We start from the raw sequence: 23708 nt of genomic DNA, 5'->3' as shown, positions 1-23708 counted from the left end.
TACCAGGCTTTTCTTATCAACTAAGAAATATTATTCAATGTTTAGGCCTAAATGGATATGAGATGAATTAATGAGGCTCGTAGCAGAGAAAAAAATGCGTAGGATCATTATAAATTATCAGGCGACACAGGAGACTGTGGTAGATATAAGCTGGTCTGTAAACAAGTCACAAAGGAGGTTAGGCAGGCAAAGGCAGATTACGAGAAATCTTTGGCAAAAGATGCTAAGAAAAACAGCAAAGGGTTCTTTACTTATGTAAACTCTAGAAGAAAAGGGATGAATCTGATTGGTCCACTTGACATCGATGGGTTGACTATTGATTATCATGCACAGATATCTGATAAACTGAATGAGTATTTTGTATCTACATTCACACATGAGGAATAATTCAAGGAGGGGAATGCCAGAAGTTTATCAAATTCTAACAGGGAGATAAGTGATTTTGTAATAACTGAAAGGAAAGTGGAGGAGAAATTGTTGGAGTAAAACATAAGGAAGGCACCTAGGGCAGATGGAATTTTTCCAGCTATATTAAAGGAGGCAGCAAAGGAAGTAAGCAAACCCTTAGCCATAATTATGAGAGCTTCTTTGGACTCAGGGCAGGTACCCATGGACTGGAGATGTGCAAATGTGACCTCAATCCACAAAGCAGGATCAAAGGGACACAGTTAATTACAGTCCTTTTAGTTTAACTTCTCTTCCAGGGAAATTAATGGAGGCACTGGTTAAAGAAGCATTGCAGGATCACCTAGACAAGACTTCAGTTATAGCTCGGACACAGCGTGGGTTTGTTAAGAGAAGTCTTGTCTGACCAATTTTATTGGATACTATGATGTAGTCACAAAGGAACTGGTTGTAAAGAATAATTATGATATCATATATTTGGATCTTAAAAAGGCTTTTGACACTGTTGGAAATGAAAGACTACTGCACAATTAGAGCAGTGTGGCATTGGAGGCAAATTGCTGCAATGGATAAAGGGACAGTTGAGTGGGAGAACACGGAGGGTGGTAATCAATGGACACTACTCTTCGTGGACTAATGTTATTAGTTGAGTCCCCCAGGGTTCAGTGTTGGGTGCATTGTTGTTTTCTGTAATCATTAATGATATTGATGATGGTATATCAGGCTTAATTTCCAAGTTTGCAGACGATACGAAGGTTGTCAGGGTTGTTAATGATACTAATGACAGTACACTGCTACAACAGGATCTAGAAAAGTTCAGCAGATGGGCTGAGAGGTGGCAACTGAAGTTTAACATTGACAAATGTAAAGTACTGTATATGGGAAACAGTAACTCTAGAGTAACGTATCAACTGGATGGTAGTAGACTTCGGGTAGTGGAGAATGAAAAGTGGTCATTCCTGTTGTTTCCTATGCTGTACGTTGTTTGGCTTTAAATATTTGTGTTTATGTAAATATGGTGAAACTCCCACTTGTGTATGTTTAAGCAGAAGGTATGCTTGAATTGTCATGGTATTATGTTCTTACCAGTTTACAGTAGTAAAAGCCTTTGCGAGTAATTAATAACTGAAATATTTCTATGTTCCAGCTAAAGTGTACTTATAAATCAGATATTATGTATTTCATGTATTTTATAATTGTAACATAGATGTATATTTTGTAGCATAGTTGAATATGTATGATCACCCTCTAGCCAGTGGCTGTAACCGGGTGTTCTCTTAAGAGAAATAAACTGATAATAATAATAATAAATAAAAAAGGACCTGGGGGTAATTGTGGAGTCAGATATGAAGTTTTCTGAGCAGTGCAAAAAGGCTTCAAGACTACTAGTTCATAGTGTCTTGTCAAAGATATACAGAAATTTCGCTAGCAATGATAAGGATGTGATTGTCTCCTTGTATAAGGCAATGGTCAAGCCACACCTTGAGTACTGTATACAGGTCTGGAGGCTTCATTTTAGGAAAGATGTAGAGCTGCTGGGACGAGTACATAGAAGGGCAATGAGATTGGTGAGGGGAACAAAGTGTTGGTGTTGCCAAGAAAGGCTTAAGCCCTGCAGATTGCAAATTCTGGACACTAGGCACCTGCGAGGTGATCTAATTGAGGTGAATAAGTCCTTGAGTGGATTGGGCTAGCTCAACTAATGGCATTCTTCCTCTTGCTCAGATTACTCACATGAAGGGGCACAAATTCAAATTGAGAAAGACAATTGTAGAATAGATGTGCGGAAATTCGCCTTTAGCCATTTAGCAGCGGGTGGTTGATAGTTGGAACAAACTTCCATCTGTTGTAGTGGAGGTCAGCAACATAAATATGTTTAAGGCAGAACTAGACAAAAATTTGGAGTGAATAGATGGGTGATATGGGAAGGATGTTTTTATTGTTTATTTTTATTTATTTTTTTCTTTTTGGCTGTTGCTATATAAGCTTGCTTTCTTGCATCATATGCTCCTGCTAATGCTATATAAGCTTGCTTTCTTGCATCATATGCTCCTGCTAATGCTATATAAGCTTGCTTTCTTGCATCATATGCCCCTGCTAATGATAATGCTCACTAAACATACTGCCTTTAAATTAGTTTCTGGTAGAATTAGTAATACTCACACTGTTCATTCGATCGAACTTTTGACTTACCTTTTTTTAACAGGTTGATTTCAGTACTAACACGCTGAATAAAAGTATCAATGTACTGTTACATATATGTACTGATGCCGGGTATGTTTTTTCTTTTTTTTTTTTTTTTTTTGTTTCATAAACTAAAACCATATTGTTCCAACTATTGGAACTGGCTCGCCTTCCCTTGAAGCAGTTACAACCAGAAGCAGTTACACACATTTCTGACCCGTTTTTCATAGTCATTGTACCAACCCACAGGAAACGACGGAGATGTGAACAAGCGTTCAGGTGCCACCCTAACCTACACATATCCACAAATCAAGACAAATAATGTCAACGTTGTTTCTTGCGTCCAACTGTTTTATAACTTCGTCGTAACAATTAACTAGATTGGTCGAACAAGCCTCACGAACCGATACTGTGATCTATTAAGGATGCCATTGCTATCGAGATGGTCTGTATTGTATTCTTGATGAGAGGCTACGTGATTTTGCCCATCACTGAAGTCAAATCCTCAGGTCTGCAGATGGCAATCACGTCTTTCGCGTGTTGTTTCTCCATTCCACAAAGGAGGCGCGACAACACTTATGCACTCACATGCAGTCTTTTTAATATAGCAGGATGTATACGATTCCCTGCTGGAGTCTTACCGTCACCGAACTTCAGTAGCTTGTCCAATTAACCCCTCTCCGAAATCGAAAGGAATTTTCAACTGCAGCGATCGTAGCAAAGTACTCATTCAACTGGTCTGTCACTTCTGCTGGACTTTCTGTGATTTTCCCAATTCGGTAAAGAAAAGGCATATCGTTCATTCTCTCTCTCTCTCTCTTCTTTCTTTCTTTTTTTTTTTTCTTTTGCATTCAAAAAACTCTGTTTTTCATCTTAGGACTCTTTTCAAGAGATTTCGCGCGTATTCAGCTTTTGCTTATTTTATCCTTCATTATTTTACCGCATATACGCTTCTATGTAATATGTACATATACGCTCACATCAGTAAGGCTTTCTTTTTGCTATAGTCGGTTATTGTACTATTCTCTTTTGTTTTGCTGAATTAAACACTTTACTTCTCTTGCCATTCACGTAAACTTGTCCACTGGAACAAATAGATTTGTAGGGGCCAGCACAAATCCCTTGAATACATCCCATAATGAACTCATATCTAAGAGCTAACAGTTGTCCCTCCAGTTAAGAGAGCCTAAGAAATATCTCAATCCACTATGGTCGCCTCCCATGAAACTGAAGTCATATCATTTTCCTTTGACCACAGAAACGTCATGGGATACTCCTCATTTTATGAAATTGCGGTAACTACTCCTTTTTGGTTCCTGCACCATCAAATTTCGGATGCAGTTTGAACTGGCTGTTCACCTTCTGAACAGCCAGTGGGCTAGGAGGGTGTACAAATATATATTTTTTAAATACAGCGTACAATTTTATGCAAATTTTTGATATTTAAAATAATGAAATTGTTTAGAAAATTACATTCACTTAATAGCAGTAACTCTAAAATAAAATTGATATTAAATTAATATTGCAATTACAAATACAGGTTATCTTACATATCATTTCTTCTGTCATTACAATTTGCTTTGCTTTTTATTTTTGCATTAAATTATTTACATTTCTCATAAAAATAAAGCTCGCATTTTATAGTAATTCTGGTGATTTGGTGAAGATTTCATCGATAATTTCGCTTCTGTATCTTCTGTTTTCTCCAAACTTATTTGGATGTATGGAGAAGGTGTTGAAATGTTGAATTGTGTTACACGGGAACATTCCTTACAGGGAGCCCAGGATAGTGAGCTTCATCCTAAGGGGACGTTGCCCGCTCTGGTGGTTTCTATTACTTGCTTTGGGAAGTGAGATAATATCCCCTATTGATGGGGCATCAATCTGACGGGTTAGCAGCTTAAAGAGCGTGGACAGATTTTTTTTGAGAACAGTGAGATTCCAGGGGGTCATGCCTAGATTGACTAGAAGAATAGATTTGAAGAGAGTGAACGGGTTCCCTCCTAAACGGTTCAGCCACCGCAGAATCCAGTATTCTATCGCCATGAATCTGTTAGGCAGAGAGGCAGGTGCTGAGGACCAGATTTCAGATGCATATAAAGGTATAGGAGTGAGACACCGATCAATGTATTGACAAAGTAGATTGATGTTGTGGTAGCCTACGAGCTCCTGGCGGATAGCCCAGAATGCAGCGTAGGTCTTCTTCTTTGTCTTCAGGAAGTGATCTTTGAAATTAAAAGCTTCATCCCGCGTTAACCCTAGGTCAGTATGCGATGATACTTTTGGAATCGTCTCGCCATTAACTACAACTCGGATGCCATTCCTGAACTTCCTCTTCGTAATTGTCATGTGGGCTGACTTGGCATTGTTTAGTTGGAGTCCAGTCCAGTTAGCTGTAAATAATCTATTAATTGTTGAATTTGATTGGAGGATTGATTATTAATTTCTTGAATCTGTTTCGGATCTTTTGAAATAATAAAAACTTTTAAATCATCGGCGAAGGAGCAGAAACTTGGATGTGCAGCAAGGAATGGTTGAAGAAGAATTGCAAAGAGGGTGGTCGACATCACCCCACCCTGAGGCACCCCCTTGTTGCATAAATAGCTTTTTGGTGAGATCCATTTTCTATAATTAGCTCTCTCCGGTGTAGTGAAGACTCCAGAATGCAGACTATTTGGTTTGATGCCTTGAAATATTCTTTATCCCTATCTCTGGATGGCACCCAAGTCTCCGTCAGTTCTCTTATAACAGCATTGGTTGGTGTGATTAATAGCTGAAATTGGTTTAATTAATTTACAATCCTGGAATTACTATATAAACAAATCAAATTTTGTAACTGTTAGCTTAAACACGAATTCCCGGTAATATTCGCATTATCATTAAGGCCATCATTTGCCACATTAGTAGCGTCATTAGTTGCATCATTTGCCGCATTAGTAGCGGAAAATGGTGCAAGACAGCAGTTTATGCAGTTAAAAAACCATAAGAAGATCACTCCCATATCACTTTTCCTTCCCCTCTACCCGTCGGTTTGTCTAACCCTTTTCTGAATCTATTCAAAGCCCTACATTTACAACACCAGCTGGAAGTTTGCAACAATCAGCTGCTGAAGGAGAAATTTCCGTGTATCTTCCCTGCAACCTTCCTTCCTCAATTAGATAGATCCATTTAGAGCCTTAAACATCTCAATCGGATCTCAGGTACCTAGTCTCTAGACGCTGCAATTGGTATGTGACTTCTGGTGTTTTCTAAACTTATTTCAGTTTCTTTCGGTGTATAAGCCAAATACGGGTTTTACACAAGTTCCCGTAAGAAGGTGGATTTTGGTGTATGTCGCTTATCTGCGTTTCCTTGACCATCCTTAAGACTTCCTCAATGACACTAGCAAAAACTCTTTCTCATTCTCTGTTTAAATGAATTGCATCTTTACAAAATAAATTTCTTCTTTTAACTAAGGTAGGCCACTTTGCGAAATCCCCCTCACCTTAAAGTTTGCATGGTCTCTCATATCTGCACAGAATTGCAGACACAGGGACATTTTCACCTTCTCTCGACGTTTTTTCCAGTATGACATTCTATATTTCCTTACCATTTATTAGTTCATTTTTGTTTTATATCATTAGTATCCACGCGGATGAATCCCCTCCCCATTAGCTTCTGCACATATGGATCATGAGGTTCCCCAGAAACAGAAACAACTGTGTTCCCATCCAAGGACGTACATTGAGGACTTTTTCTCCTCAGAGTGCGGTCCAAAAAAGTCTTCCCTCAGTCTTCTTCTCTTCAGCATGATTGATATTTGATATTTATTACTTAAAGCGGTCCCAGCCAACCAATGGCAACCCCGCTTTCTCTTCAGCATGACATAGTGGATATAGTGTTATTGTTATGCTGTTCCCGTGGTGTCCCACAAATCCACGTTAAATACTCTGTTAACATAGCAAAGCCAGTCAGTGTGGGTTACATGTGAGTAGAGTGTTGTTTGACTGGCTTCGTTACTGGGAGGCGCGATCACCAGGAAGGAGCCTCCCAGCATCCGTCCACTGGCACGAGGAGCCTGACCAGGGAGTAAAAGACATCTGACGGGTCGTCCACACTCCTCCAGGAGCGAGAGTGGGGAGAGCCAAGGAAAGAGCAGAGAAGAGACAGGAAAGTGGAAGACAGGTAAGATAGCAGGGACTGACAGAGCGTAGGCATTCTCCCAGGCGAAAAGGAGCGGGAAGAGTGCTAGGTGCAGTTGTGGGAGTCCTGAAGAAGGACTGTGGGTAGGAAGAAGAGAACAAATAAAGTTAAAATTAAAGAGTCCAGGATCGTCACAATGGAGAATCACGGAGCGGCGTCGGCAGGGCTGGCCTCAATTTTCAATTTCATGACTGGAAGATTCTGGTGCTGGGTATCAGTTGCTGTGTGGAGGAAGTTATCCAGGAGTAGTGTTCGGGAGTTGCAGGTGATGCCAGCGACGACGAAAGACCTCGTTGGCATAACTGGTCAGTGCACGGAAACATCGTTAGATTCCAGTAACTTGGTTTCTGGCCGAAGTGATGGTGTGGAGATATAGGATTCTTAGGTCTAAGTATATGTTGCATGAGTGCATCACGTAATCCCAGTCTTCAGTTCTCCGCAGGTACAGAGGGCATCCTCGACTAGGCCGAACTCTAGAAGGCGTCTCTTGAAAGACCCGTGGCCAGTTAATAGGAAGGAAGCATAGACGTCTGGGAAGAACCAAGTGGAACGTTGTTTGTTGATGTAGGTTACCTCGGGGAGGAAAAGTTTAGTAGTTGCACCAGTTGTGGAGTTATTCCAGCGGGTTTGTCATAGATTTATCAATTCTATCCACACCCGTTTATGTTCCTGTTTGATGTCGGTATCGGTAAGGGTCTCAATAGTGAGGAATTCAGCTTCCTTATTCTTCTTGATGGCATGAGAGAGTCCGATAAAAGCAACGTGGAGATCCAAGGGGAGGCAGCCTGTTAGTAGCTGTAGGGCGGCAGTTGAGGTCGTTCTACATGTGCGGGTCATTTGTAGTAGCATAAGTCGTTGAATTTGCTGAATTTTACGATGAGCATGCACTAAAGTCATTCGGTGGTGACTATACTGCAGCTCCATATGTGACAATTGGTATAAATACTGCTGAGTATAGAAGGCGTTGAGTTGGTCCTTTAAGACCCCAGTCCTTGCGGGTAAAGCGTGCTAACATAGTGATATAATTTTTTATCTTTTCTTTGATAGCTTGGATATGGGGGATGAAAGTTCTCCTGTCGTCTAAAATTACTCCCAGGTACTTCGCCGATCGGTAGTTTTTCAGTCGGCGGCTATTAAAACGTATGGTAGGAGGTCTGGAGAAGTCCAGTTTGCCTTTTAATAGGGGGGTTTTGCTCTTCTCAGTGGAGACTGAGAGTTTATTTTCCGTGGCCCATACGGACAGAGCAGAGAGAACAACCGTAGCCTGGGTTTCTATGGTGGCGCAGGTGGGGCCCTCAATGGTGATAACCACGTCGTCGGCGTAAGAAAGCTGAGTAGTGTGTGTGGGTAGTCAGTCCCTCAGAAACCAGTCGTCGAGTATCATATTCCAGACAGCTGTCTTCAGCACTCTTCAGCATGGGGAGAGGGCGCTGTCCAATTACTGGTAAGACGCACAGTTTTGGTGCTCCACTATTTGTCGTGATTTTAGTAGTTTAAAGTGTCACATTTTGCTCTACTTTGTATCCATCAAGTTCCTCTTCTCAAGATGTGTCCACAGACATCAACTTCGTGAAGATCGGCCAAGGTAAACAAAAATTATGGTCACTTTTCTTTAGCATTGATCTTGCTGGGCTACAACGTGACACCTTCCCATTGTATATTAAGTTGAACTTTGTTAAAGCTATCGGTACCGCAAATATCGCTTAAATGATGATGATATCAACTATCGGGAATTGCAAATGAACAACTTTATAGCTACATATGTTTTTGCATGATGAATATCAGATGTTTTACTGGTTTTCTGCCTAATTTTAATATGGTGCCTGATAAACAAAGACAGTTGTTCTCAGTGTACACCACGCGGTCGAGCCCTGATTGGTCGGACATTGTCTGAGTGACCGTTATTAGTGTGAGTTATTTGCCACGTACTTTAAGACATCTATACCATAAACATTTAGGGGTACTAAATATATTTGATCTAATACAAGGTTAATAAAAGTTATTTAATGTCACTACATTTATGATATTTTGAATATATATAACAATACGTTCTCAGTGTCCTACGCGGTCGAGCCCTGATTGGTCGGACCTTGTCTGAGTGACCGTTAGTGCGAGTTACTTGCTACTTCAAGACATCTATATCCAAAACATTTTAGGGGTACTAAACATATTTAACACAGGATTAATAAAAGTCAGGTAATGTCACTACATCATGATATTGAGAATAAATATAATAATGTGCACAGTGCTGACCTCCCAGAACGAATAATAAACTAAGCACAACATCCAGGTATTTTGGTGATTAAGGTTGAGATCTCCCCCTCCCCACACCTGACAAGCTTAGGTCAACAAGCTTAAACAGAATCTGCACTAAGCATTGCACTCCTGCAGCTAAGCAATTCAGTAGTTGCCGTTCAGAACTCTTCATCCGGGGAAAATATGGAACCGATAAACCGAAACAATCCCGATAATCCGGACCTGGCCGTAAAATCGGAAAATCCAAGTACGCCTCTGAAAAAGGCTATAAATAACGATGACCCAACACTTATAGAGAATAACGAAGATTTGGACAGTACTCTAACAGCATCCACAGCAAAGAGAAAGGGCAAGCAATCCACAGCTCCCAGATCGGAGATGAAAACCCGCTCCAAAAGCGAGAACAAAGACCAAACGGAGCAGACTATCTCCCAACAAGAAAATGTGACAGAAAAAGGGCAGGAAAAACAAGAAGCCCCACTGGACCCCAGACTGCCTGAAGGCACTGCACTGGAGCAGTCTCTTATTCTAAGGACTACCCTAGAAAGCCTATTTAAAGATCAACATAATAGGATTACAACTGCACTCCGGGGGGAAATAGTGGGATTATGGATGAAAATGGAGACAATCCTACTCCAGACCAACTTGGAAAAAGAGGTTGCCTTAGCCAAACTTCAAGTCTATCAAAACAGTAGGGCAAAGGAAATGCTACAGCGCGTCCCTACCTACTCCCAAGCGCTGAGACCAACCTAAACAAGCCAAATGAAAGCACCATTACAAACCGAACCACAACAGCACAGAGAAAAACCCTCATACCAAAACAGCACCTAGTTGTACTAAAGCCAGCCTCTACAGAAACACACAAGACCAGTGAAGAAGCAAAACAAACAATAGTAGAAAAACTGAAGGGTGACTTCAAGCATACTAAGATTAGATCTATTCGGAAAACAAGAAACGTAGGGGTGTTAATTGAAACTGAAACTGCGGAGGACATAAAAGTTATATTCAGCAACCCCAAAATTCCAACGCTGGGACTCCTAGCAGAGCCTCCTAGACGGAAAGGGCCAAGCATCATTGTATTTGATGTAGACAAAGAAACAACACCAGAAGAATTAACAGAGGAAATATACTGCAAAAACTTGAAGCAGACACTTATGGAGGAAGAATCAGGGCAACACATTATGCTGAAATATAAAACTAAATCCAGAAACGGAAATGCCATAAATTGGATCATAGAGCTCTCAGCAGCGGCCTGGAAATCATTGAGCCAACAAACAAGAATCTATATAAACTGGGGCTTTCGTGAGCATGTGGCTGTTCCCAAATGCTACAGGTGCTGCCGCTTTGGTCACACAACCCACACCTGTAAGCAAACACAGCCTACCTGTGGGCATTGTGCAGACATCGGATATGAATTCGCATTTTGCCCCAGGAAAGCAGAACCTGCAATTTGTGTGAATTGTAAAGAAACGAAGCTGCCATTTGATCACTCACTATGGGATAATAAGTGTCCAATCTACATAAAGGCTAAGAGTGTACAACAAAACAGAACCGACTATGGGGAATAACAGGAATCACTATAATCAAACGAAGATTAAATTCGCACAGCACAATGCTCAGAGATCTAAGGCTGTTGCCGCACAAATGGCTAAAAAAGCCACGGAAGAAAATTATGACATACTAATGCTACAGGAGCCTTACATCTACAACAAAGAAGTAAAAGGCTACCCCCTACATTACAAGATCGTACAAGTTGATGGAGACAACCCGTGGGCTGCCATCGCTGTCCGGAATCCTGACCTCACGATAACCAAGATCTCAGACCTATGTACAAACTGGGCCGTATGTGCCCATATAGCCTCACCGTTAGGGGAATTTTATGTCACCTCTATATATGCCCGTCCGGGAGAAGACATATTGCCCGTAACAAGATATTTGCCCGTAACAAGAAATGCAGAATGCCAAACTCATAGTAGGAATGGACGCCAACTGCAGATCCCCTGTTTGGCACAGTGAGAGACCAGACCGTGGGGGTGCCAGAAATGGTCAGCGCCTGGAGGATTACATCTCCAACAGTAATCTAGCAGTTCTGAACAGACCTAATCAACCATCAACTTTCTCCAGCACACTATGGGAGTCAAATATAGATGTAACTCTGGCCATTCGGTCGATTGTTGGGCATCTCTCCCCCTGGGTGGTACAAGAACACTGGACTACCTCAGACCACAGATTCCTAACCTTTGACCTCCACCACTCCCTCGTAGCACAGTATCCACCTAGATTCCTCTCGCCAAGATACGCCATCCAAAAAGCAGACTGGAACTTATTCCAACAAACATTGATGGAAAAAGCCAGAAATTTCGACCCAAAATATCTCAATCCTGACCAACACCAACAAAAAGTAACGCAACTTATAACTGAAGTAGCAAACATAGCCATCAGGAAGAAGAAGCCCGTTCCCAAAGTGGTCCACTGGTGGTCACCAGAACTCCAGGCAATAAGACAGCGAGTGAATAATGCCCGAAAAAGGTTCCAAAGGGTTACGCAGATCTTGGCCCCAAGCAGAGGTTGACATACTCAGACAGCAATACCGGGAGGTCAGGAACCAATATACGGCTCAAATTAAAACAAGAAAGAGACACTCCTGGGAAGACTTTGTCTCCACAGTGGGAAATGCAGACCCCTGGGGATTGGTATATAAAATCACCACCAGTAAATTGCCCAGGGGAGAAGTCGTTGCTGCCACCTTAACACCTCAAGGGACATACACTAGATCCTGGCACTCTTCCATTAATAATATATTGGACCATATCCTCCTACCTTCAACAATTCCACACACGCATGAACAGAGAACTCTCTGCGAGGGGAATGATAAATACTCCACCCAGACAGTGGAGCCTCCTTTCACGATAACGGAACTCAACATAGCTGCAGCCAAAATGCAAAACAGGAAAACTCCCGGTGAAGATCAAATAGAGCCGGAAATACTAAAAAAGGCAGTGGAAATTATACCGGATACTATATTAAACCTAGCAAATCAATGCCTCACAGAGGGTTTCTTTCCAACTTCGTGGAAGACAGCCCGAGTCAGACTTATCCTGAAAAACCCCACTAAACCCCAGGACATGCCAGGCTCATACAGGCCTATCGCTCTGCTGTCGATGCTGAGCAAGCTCGTTGAGCGACTCATCTACCACAGAATTGAAAACCGTTACCAGACTGCTCACTGATGTCTAGAAACCAATTTGGTTTCAGGAGGGGATGCTCCACCACTGATGCCTTCGAGAGGATCATTGATGCAGTCAGAAACTGTAATAGGAAATATTTCCTCCTCATCTCAATTGACTTCGCTGGAGCCTTTGACTCCCTCTGGTGGCCCAGCGTTCTGGCCAGGCTCCGACAGGCTGAAATCCCATCAAATCTATTTCGCTGCATGAAATCTTACCTGGAAAACCGAAGAATCACTGTCAGCACTCCCTTTACCTTTGTATCCAGACCTGTTTACAGGGGCTGCCCCCAGGGATCCGTCCTGGGGCCGCTCCTCTGGAACCTGGTGCTTGATGAGTTTTTAAACCTGGATATTCCAAATGTCATTACACAGGCATACGCTGATGATCTGATTATGATGCTTCAAGCAGACAGCAGGGCTCAACTGGAGGCCATAGGCAATCATGCCACACAGATGCTACAGGATTGGGCCAAGAGGAATCTTCTAACAATCTCAACCGAAAAAACAAACTCAATACTCCTCAGGGGTGCCCTTGACCCTGGTAGACCTCCACTAATCAAAATAAATGGAGCGACCATCAAACTCAAACAGGAACTAAAATACTTAGGAATAACTCTAGACCGAAACTTGAACTTCACATCTCATCTCTGTTATCTCAGAACGAAAACAAGAAGGCTCTAGGCCCTGATAACCAAAATCACCAGGAAGGACTGGGGACTAAAGAAGAGGGCCCTCTCTCTTCTATACAAAGCCCTCTTCATCCCTATCCTTTCCTATGGTGCAGGTGCCTGGTATCAGAAAGCAAACACAGCAGTCAGCAAGAAAAAGCTGGAGTCAATCCACCGATCCATACTTTTGACAACAACTAGAGCCTGCTGCACGGTGAGCACCCATGCGCTCCAGGTCCTGGCGGGCTTCCTTCCCTTGGACCTGGAGATTGTGCGCTGTGGACTGCTACACCATGATTCGAAAGGAAGAACCACAACTTATCTAGGTTACACAACAGATCTACAAAAAAAGCAAATCCTCAGAAAATAAGAGGTTAACGGAACACCTGCAATCTATCTGGCAAAATAGATGGAATCTTACCACAAAAGGGCAAGTCACCAAAAAATTTATACCCGATGTCAGCAGGGTATATCCTATTTTCCCGTCCTGGTTTTCCCCTGGCTTGCACACCACCTTCCTTCTTACAGGACATGGCTCCTTCAGAGGAAAACTCCACGAGCTGGGAATCTCTGACAACCCGAGCTGTAACTGCGGTCAGGAAGAAACATGGGAACATCTTATCCATGACTGTGACAACTACGAGGACCTCAGATGTCAGCTATATACACGCATCAACTCCTTGCTAAAAAACCGAGAAGAAATAATATTGCAAGAAGAAGATAGTTACCGGGCTTTCACCATCTTTGCCCGCGAACTCTTTGAAAGACAAAGATCCCTGCCGCATTTCACTAACCTATGAAAGACTGCGAAACTCTGAACTAGTGACCACCTGAGGCAGATACAACACATGAGCGTGACGAACTGGACCTGACTTCTGGACTTGGACCACCACTGAACCAATGCAAAGACGAAGATTGCAACTTGGACTCGGACCTTGAAGATTACATCTTATGATGCCATACAGCCATATAGTGCCCTGGCTCTGTCTAGCCTGCTTTTTACTCCTCTTTCCCTAGCAGGGGGGAGGGGACGGCCTGCTGTCTCCTCCCCCTCTTGCCACCCCTCTTTCTCCTCTGGTGGGGCATGGGCATGCCCCACTATTTCAACAGGGGTCATCTTCCCTATAGACCCTTACTTCCAATTTCCAACCCCCCAGTCTTCCACCTCCCCTCCCATCTCTTTCTCTTTACAACAGCGCTTGCCCCACACGTACAAATTTAAAACACCAAAATTCATGCCCGACCCATTAGGAAATATTATTACCTCCTGCGCTTATCCCATATAGCCCCTCTAAGTTGCATGTAATGTACCATCTGTGCCCAAAAGAAAAGAAGAATTATCATTTTAATGACTTTTTTTTTTTATTATTATTTTATTTTCTATTCCTTTTTTTTTTTTTTTTTTTTTTTTAAGTCCTAGCCACTGAAATCTCAGGAAAATAGGTGGTAGGACCTGCCAGAGCAAACTTTAAGGGAACACCTGGCTGGCCTCCACGTGGCGGAGTACGTAAACGACAGGTCCCATCTGGGGCCTGGCGGCTAACAAGCCAGAGGAACAAGGGGCACAACATATTACACAATACATGATCCACACACTTTTAAACCTCTGGCCTTGACAGCGTACTGTCCTCGATACAAAGAACATACGCGGAGATGGGGTAAATCCCTGGTGCCGTTAGACCCAAAAAATACTCTGTACTCTTCAGCATGAGTCTTCAGTGACCACTTCAGCATGACTCACTCTCTTCAGCATGACATGGTGGCATAGTGGCATAGCGTTTTGTGAAAGGTGCCACCTGTGGTTTCCAACATCTGCACCATGGTACTTTGTGAAGAAGTACAGAATCTCTGTAAAAGCCAGAAAAAGTGTAATGTCTGGTTTCTGTCAGAGTAGTGTTATGTTTTGTTGTTGTGTCTCTGGCTGCTTGGCCGCAGAACCCCTAGTGGGACCCCACGTTGCCCGCCACCACCACTGGGAGGTGAGCCAGGCTGCCCATTATACTCTGGCTGGCCTTTGCCAGGGTTGCCTGAGCTTCCTGACAAAGGTCAAGTGAAAAAAAAGGGGGGGGAGGAAACATAGAACAGGAGTACGAGTTAGAAGGAACAGAAAGAGGGAAAAGGAGGACGAACTGAAGTTGAGGAGCAGTCCGCTCTTTGTGAGGTGAAAATAGGGGTCTGGGAGTGGGAGTTAAAGTAGCAGGGGACAGGTGCTCCTGCATGATCACCAGAGGCCAATGGACTCTGTATCCCGCACTCAGAAGTTCTCCAGAGTGCCACCAATCCCGCACCAGAACGGTGCCGGCTGATCCTACCCTATAAGGGGTTTGCAGCAGTATCCCGCACTCGATGAGTGCCAGCAGTCCCACACCAGAATGGTACCAGCAGTGTTCCTACCCTTAAAGGATTAGCAAGTTGTCAAGGCAGTGTCCTCTAGCGGAGAAGGAGCTAACCCACGCCAGTCTGATTCAGGCCTTGGGCAGCATGATCCAATGTTGTTCTCATTTCAGCAATCTTGGCTAGCCTCAGTGCGAAGATTTCCTGCGCATACACAGTTAGTGCCCTGTACATGTTTTCATCAAGCAGCAGCGAGGACTCTTGGTTACGTGGATTCCTTTGAATTGCGGTAGCAAACTTGATTCTACTGTTGTTATAGGCAGGGCACTCATACATGAGAGGCCCCCAGGACTCTTCTTCTCCACAATGCCACCGCGGGTCTCTTTCAATCCCCATAGCTGTGAGTTTCTGACGGAAGGGGCCGTGTCCAGTGATAGTAAACGTCATGTGCAGACCAGGTGAGAACCAGGGAGGTGGCTCTGGGTCAGTATGGTTTATAGATGGGAGGAATCGCCTCGTGATGTCTCCTTTCTGCGTGGTTTCCCAGCTCTGTTGCCATATCGCTTGTAGGTGTTGGGTGATTCTCTTCTTCTCTATCTTGGGGTCATTTGCAAGATCCAGCAGGAGATTTACTATATCAGCTGGTGTTCCTTTCCTAATGTGGTAATATAGGCCTCCCCTGACTACTTCTAGGTGGAGTGGCTGACAACCTGTTAGAACTTGCAAGGCAGGGGTGCTAACAGTGCGGCACGCCCTACTAATTGACAGCAGCATGAACCTTTCAATTGTATCCAGCTTCTGTTTCTCTTCAGCATGAGACTTCAGCGACAACTTTAAGATGGTGCAACGCTTATAGGAATAAAGATGAAATTCTGTTCGTATCTCAATGGCGAAAGGTATGCGCCGATGACTTTTTGTTGACTTCCAGTGTGCCTGTGAGATAAGAGCTCACCTTAAGCTTATCAGAGTGGTACAGAGCTTTTCGTGCCACGCTGGCTGCTCACAAATTTTGCGAAATACTTGGTTTGATGCATCCCTATATTTCTTTCTCTGTGGAGCTCATATTAACGGTGTTTAGGCATGTTTATTATTTTCTTATTATATTACTACTATTTTTCCTGCTACTCACTTAGCATTACTTATTCATTACATACTGTTTAAACAAATTTCACTTTAACCTCATCTTGAAACGGTGGGGTACATGGGATACAGCGACATATTCTGAACTTTATGTCGCTGTATCCCATTGATGAATCTTTGCGACAAGGAAAGGTTTACAACTCTCCGTTGTAAACTCTCCTGATTTTGAATATAAACAGAACATTTTGTCTTATTTAATTCTAATCAACGTATTGCAACTAATGACTCCACTCAGTGTACTATATTATTATTATTATTATCATCAGTCTCTCTTCCCATTCTCTGCCGCCTTTTTTCACTTTCTTATTCCAAAGGTGTTTTTCCTTCTGCTTGGAAATTTGCTCATATCCAGCCAGTTCCTAAAAAGGGTGACAAATCCCTCCCATCCAATTATCGTCCCATTGCAATTACTTCTACTCTTTCTAAAGCAATGGAGAAATCAATTAACCGCCAACTCTTAAACTACCTAGAAACCTTCCGTCTGATCAACGATCGCCAGTATGGATTCCGTCAGTGTCGATCCACTGGTGATATTCTGGCTTATGTTACCCATTTATGGACTAATTCAATGGAAAGGTTCGGTGAAACACAAGTAGTTGCTCTTGACATCTCAAAGGCTTTCGATTGTGTTTGGCATAAAGGTCTTCTAAACAAGCTTCCATCTTATGGTTTTCCAACTGTTTTTAGTAATTGGTTATCCAGTTTTCTCTCTGATCGCTCACTGAGGGTGATGGTAGATGGCTCTCTGTCTTCTAACTTCTCCACTAATGCCGGTGTCCCCCAAGGTTCAGTTCTTTCCCCCACTCTTTTCCTCTTGTATATCAATGACCTTCTTCCATTGACTGGAAATCCTATCCATAGTTTTGCCGATGACAGCACATTGCATTTCACTTTCCATTTTGAGAAACTTTGCCCTGTTCAATCAACTTCAACTTCTCGAAAATCTGCTACCAATTCCTTAAATGCCGATTTTCAGGTAATCCTCCAGTGGGGCAAAGACAACTTAGTTGATTTCAATTCTTCTAAAACTCAATCCTCTCTTATATCTCGCAAAAAGGATTCTTCTGCTCCTATGCTTATCTTTAGTGACACTCCGATTTCTAGGCAAAATGATATATCTCTTTTGGGGATTACCCTGACTTCTAATCTCTCTTGGCACAAGCACATTACAATTATTGCTTCCTCTGCATCTAAAAAACTTGGTTTTCTCTTTCGCTCTCGGCGTTCCTTTTCTTCCAAACAGCTGCTCACTCCGTATAAATCGCATATCCGCCCTGCCATGGAATATTGTTCCCACATCTGGGTTGGTGCCACCAAAACCTCTCTCAGGCTTCTTGATTCCATTCAGAAGAGGGCAGTTAAGTTAATTAATGACTTGTCGCTAACAGAGTCACTCAACTCGCAGTCTCATAGATGTACTGTTTCTGCTGCATGCCTCTTCTACGAATACTTCCATGGGCACTGTTCTTCTGAATTGGCTTCTATAATTCCCGCTCTCTCTTTCAAAACAGTCCGAACACGTGCCGCCACCAGCCAACATCCATTTATTGACCAACTTGAAACCCACAGAACCAACTTTTCATCTTCCTCATTTATTCATTCGACTGCCGTTTTCTGGAACAACCTTCCTTCGTTCGTATTTCCTGAAAATTAGTCTACAGAAGTTCAAGTCCAATGTCAACAAAATATCTTCTTTCGTCTTCTCAACCTCCAACCCAAGCACGGTACGAAGTACTACAGGTTTTAATACCTCTTGTGTTTGGGGTTTACATAAAAAAAAAAAAAAAAAGTTTATTTAATACACACCCCTGTACAGAAATTATCTAGCAGGGTGGCTCATACATTCATCCAACTAAACTTATCAGAGTGTAACTTAGGATAAAATATCATCAAATATATAAGATATATAAAGATAGAGGAAAAATTACATAGATACCGAAATGATGCATTCATAGAAAAATTACAAAACAATATATGACAGCCAATGAGCTGGGGCTGTACTTATATGCTATTCCTGAAAGAAAATGCTGAGCGAAGTAGTTGATGAAAAAAAGAAAGTGTGACATGACGAAGGTGTTCAGTTAGGCACCAGTTTCATGGCCGAATGTTGAGTATGGAAACTGACAATTTCAGACACTAAAAGACAATAAATAAACAAAATTATTGACTAAATTTACTAACAACAACTGGACACACTCGGGAAAATGTCGAGTGCACTCACCTGAGGCCGCAGCTTCTTCAGAAGTCGCCCGACTGACGTCAGGTAGTTTCCTCCAAGGCGCAGCAACTTGAGGGATGTCAGCGCGTCGAAGGAACTTCCTGGAATGGATTTAATGTAATTCCTCGACAAATCCAGAGTTTTCAAGTGCCTCATTCGCTCGAAGGCCCGTTCGTCCACGTGGGTGATGTCGTTCCTCGCCAAATTCAAGATCATCAAATCAGTCAAATTCCTCAGTTCCGTGGAGACGCTTTCGATGTGGCCGCCGGTGATGGACAGCAGCTCGAGCGTGGAGAGGTCATCCAGCGCCGCTGGTATAGCGGTGAAGACGGTCAGCTGCAGTTTTATCAGCGAAGTTCCGATCATGCCTCTGAAAGCGTCCGCACGAACGATCCGCAGAGGGCATCTGAAGAGGAGTTTTAAGACGGTCAAATTGGCAAACACGTCGCTCGGCAAGATGCGGATGTTGGGCGAATTTCTGATGTACAACTGGCCGATGACCGTGTTACTGAACCTTGACCGCAGCGTTCTTTGAAGTGTTTCCAGGTCCGGCAAGTTGAAACAGCGAATCGAAACGATGGAGCCGTCCGGCTGGCAGCTGCACATCGTCAGCTCGGGACACAGAGTGAAATTGGCGGCCTGGCAAGCCGGCCAACCGACTATTGCGAACGCCACAGACACACGGAAAACCAACGCTAACATCACGCCGTCAGTTGCGGTAAGTTCTACGCGCGGAGGAAGTGCGAATTAAACGCGCCAGTTTCTTCGTCTGCCATTTTCGGTCCGAAGGAAGAGACACAAGTTAAGCGGTGACTTCGAAGCACACGCGCTGCACATCGACTAGAGTAAAGCGAAGCAAAGCAGCCGTAAATGCGAAACAGAAGACTTTCGTGTGACAAAGGCGCTCCCCTCCGACTCGCAGTCGTGTGTTTTTATTCGACTTCGCCCAACCGGGTAGCTCGAGTGGAGGCATTCGCAGTGGTTTCCGAAACGGTTTGACCCACTCGAGCACACAATCTAATCTCCACCCACTGTTCGACACACTCAGACGAGCGTGCTTCTTTCTCCAAGTTCCTGGTTACACTGCGACTGCGCTGGAATCGTCAAAAGATTCCCCACTTCCTCTTCGTGTTCGTCGGTATCGTACAAACAGGGGACAAAGGGCAAACGTTGTTTTCTTTCAAAGGCCACAACACTTTTTGACGGAAGCGAAAGAAACGACGAGCTTATCGTTTATTTTTTTAAATAGAACAGTGAAACGACGATAAGGTCGGAGAGAGCGGGGAATGCCGCAGTAAAGATCCCTTCGTTTGGTACCAACGTTGTCGCGAGCAACGGATCCACACATTTCGTCTGCAAGATGAAAGCGTTAAATTTGGTACACACTCGTTAAACTTTATTTTACGAAAAATAAATCTTAATAAAATTTTAAGCAAAATTAAAAAATATATAAATTTTTCCTCGGAGTTGGACTACCGTTCAGGGACTTTCCTCGAGGTCAAAAGGCGTGGGGGAGACCGTCGGAGTAGAACATACTGGTCTGCCCCTCGTAGTAGGGACGAGTACTAGTGCAGCCTTCCAAATGAACACAGGAATGGCCGCGGCAGAGTTTGGTCATACACGTAGACCGAAGCCACACAGGCACAAACATTTTTTAATGTATTTTGTCCTATATATGTTTTTGCTGGTTTTCTTTAAAGCCTATCCACGAAAATATCCAATTTGTCTGTAAATTCGTAGATCAAATTTACAAAATTTAAGACTTTCATCTTGCAGACGAACCGTGTGGCTTTGTTTTAAGTCTTCAGTCTTCCGAAAAGGCACGTTCTGCCAATCCCCACAAAATCTTCCTGTGGACGCTGGAGCTCAATAATATGGGGTTAAAATCGGTGAAAAAAAAATAACGGGAACCGGTAACTACAATCCTTCACCGGCCTTATCAGATATCATGAACAGAGTTTCTTCATCAGCGTTTTGGTCGGAAAAATTGGGGAAAAGATTATCAGTCCACATATGTTTCCGGATCACCTTGGTGGTAATGAGTATTTGGTCTTCCTCGCCCACGAATTAGATATGTTTTTGGAAGATGATGTTTTGCAAACAAGCTGATGCATGTGTGGTTCTTCAGCATGTACAGAGAGAAGCCAATTTTACCCGGTTGGTGCGATGCTCCCTCAACAACTATTGCTTAGGACATTGGTTGAGTTGTGGTCGTGATGCTCGAGTTCAATATCCTGCGAAGTCACCAGATCCCATTGTTTTGTTTTGTTTTTTCTCTAGAAAATCATATCCTTAGCATGGAGTACGTGGAATTAATAAGTGTTTCGTGAATTTTTTTTTTTAAATAAATGTAGTTATTTCATGTTACTGTATTCCAGTATAATTGCTATTTTGCATCCGTTTCTCTGGTACTAAAAGTGAAGTCGCGCCAGTTTAACATTGTTTCTTTTAAACACTATTCAATTTTCGAAAAAGCCCCTTTCGAATACTTTCCGTTCCTGTTCTATGATCAGATAATAATAATTTTGTCATAAATATATCGAAATGTAAAACTGTCTCCTTCCATTATCCAAAAAATAAATAAATATTCAATTCCCACAGATTTGTCTCCAACAAATAAATGAAGGGTTTACCATTATACAAGAACAATTCTCTGTGAAGGAATTACTTTCACAGAGAATTTTTATTTATTTATTTATTAATAAGATTTTATATGAGTAGACAAAGAACAATTCTTTGTCTACTCATATAAAATCTCATCTTCAGCTTATCGCCAACTAGGTTTCATAAGGACATTCTTCTTAGGATTTTTGTTGCAAATTCTAAACTAACACAAAAGTTACAAATAATCTTTATTTGTCCTACCGTACTAATTAAAGAGTTGCACTGGTGAGTGACAAATGCCTTCACGGCAGTAAATGCCAGGGGACAAATATTCTTCTATAATTCTTTTCATATTAGAATACTATTGTCTAATCTGGCTTCCTCATTCCTTAAACTTAATAATTAAATTGGAAAAAAATTCAAACACGTATCACAAAATACACTCTAAGGCAAAATAGTATTATTACTTACCATAATCACAAATATCACTCTGGTCTGGCCAAATATAAAATGAAATAAATAGTTTTTAGAAGATATACTGAAGGATTAAGATTTGTTTGCAAAGCTGTTCATAGCAGATGTTTAAATGGCAATCTCCTATCAGAAATTAATTTTAAAACACCCCAGGGGCTCAGAATTCTCTTTTTGGCTGGTGCAGCATAAGTCTCAGGCTTTATTGAGCCATATTAACAATGTTAATCCCACTTTCCCAGCACCATATTAATCCCATTAGCCTCGTCTGCTGACGAGGCTAGTGGGAGCCAGACGTGTTCAAAGCCGCTAAGTGGATTTTCTTATTTATTGATTTGAAATTATTGTTTTTCTAAAACTTTTGATTTAAATTTAGTTGTATAGCATTATTTTGTGATTTTCTGATTAATCTGGTGTATTTAATCTTTACTCGGCCTTGTAATTGCATAAAAGTATCGGTAAGGTTATCACATCTTCGTGTTACAAGTTGCAGCTCCGCTGAACGAGAAGTTTTTTAGCCATATTTAGCCGCTTATTGAATATTTTTTACATCAAATTTTTTTTTGTAAGTAGCTTATAGACCTAGTCAGGATCGTTAGTTTATTCTGAATTGACACAGCAAGATTTGGAAGTTAATTAATACTTAAGTGTCAATTAATGAGCAAAATCTATTAATTTTGTTAAACTTCGTTGTCAATTAAATTGTACTTTTAACTAAATACATATAACGACTTCGATTACAAACGTAACATAATTAATTAATACATAACTTGAAACGGAACTCGTAGATAATATTTGATACTGAAAAATATATATAGCGTTATAACTGTGTTGGGATACAAGTTTAGGGTTATAATTTTGTGCTGAAATTGGAATTTTATTTAATTAAATCGAAATCATGACTCAGACGAGAGCAGCAAACCAAAAGGCTAAAGCTAATGGGAGTGCTGTGGCTCAGAGGAGAAATGGGGGGGAGGTTGCCCTCTGAATCACAGCCTTTTAAAATGCACTGCTTGCATGATGTTTGTGGTCAATCGGGTACGGGACATAATATTGCCAAGGTTTGTGCTCGATGCAAGGAGTGTAACGAAATCAGGCGACAACTCAGCGTTGTTATGGGCCTATATGAGAGCTTGAAGTACAGAGTGGATGCCCTCGAAGGAACTAAATTGAGGGGCCCATCAAGCTCTCAGCTGCCCACCTCAACGCCAGAGCTTGCACTTGGTCATCACTCAACACAGCGGCAACCCCCAAGGCAGAATGCGGTGGTCCCTCAGGAACTAGTAGTTGTTGGTGACGCTATTGTCAGGGAAACGGGGACCATGCTTTGTAAAAAGGATAGGTGGAACAGGACCACGGTATGTCTGTATGATGTTCAGATAGTCTGCTGACGAGGCACTAGAGACGGTCGTGTTCAAAGCCGCTAAGTGCATTTTTCTTATTTATTGATTTGAAATTATTGTTTTTCTAAAACTTTTGATTTAAATTTAGTAGTATAACATTATTTTGTGATTTTCAGGTTAATTTGATGTATTTATTCTTTACTCGGCCTTGTAATTGCATAAAAGTATCGGTAAAGGTTTCCACGTGTTTCAACTCCAGTACCGTTCGTAATTTTCCCGCCTTTGTGATACGATAGTTATATACCGTACTAGACAGCGTTAGTTGAACTTCGTTAGCAGTAAATTGTACGTTTAAATAAATACATATAACGACTTAGATTACAAACGTAATATAATTAATTATATTTAACATAATTAATAACATAACATAATTAATTAAAATTAATTAATAAATTTTAGAGCAGCAAAGCAAAAGGCTCAAGCTAATGGAAGCGCTGTGGCTCAGAGCAGAACTGAGGGGGGCAGTTGTCCTCTGACTCACAGCCTTATAAAATGCACTGTTTGCTTGATGTTTGCAGAGCCATCGGGTACGGGACATGATACTGCCAAGGAGGATGTCTTTGTGTGTGCGCGATGCAAGGAGTGTATCGATATCAAGCAACAACTCGGCGTTC

The 23708-nt window shown here is 42.1% G+C and overlaps 1 protein-coding gene across 1 annotated transcript in view; it reads right to left on the bottom strand.

Moving 5' to 3' along the window:
• The window catches only part of LOC150090461 (uncharacterized), a 71205-nt gene extending 51555 nt beyond the window's left edge, over nucleotides 1–19650 (bottom strand). The window contains exon 1 of the mRNA XM_090369142.1: nucleotides 18620–19650. Coding sequence (XP_090225268.1) covers nucleotides 18620–19318 — 699 coding nt within the window. The 5' untranslated portion in view covers nucleotides 19319–19650. The remainder of the gene's footprint in view (nucleotides 1–18619) is intronic.
• Nucleotides 19651–23708: the final 4058 nt, after the last annotated feature.

This window comes from Mastigoproctus giganteus, chromosome 2, assembly GCF_048544385.1.
Source record: "Mastigoproctus giganteus isolate SK-2022 chromosome 2, ASM4854438v1, whole genome shotgun sequence".
Classification (NCBI taxonomy): Eukaryota; Metazoa; Arthropoda; class Arachnida; order Uropygi; family Thelyphonidae; genus Mastigoproctus; species Mastigoproctus giganteus.
The sequence above is the reverse complement of the archived record's forward strand: the minus strand, read 5'-3'. Positions and strand labels throughout refer to the sequence as shown.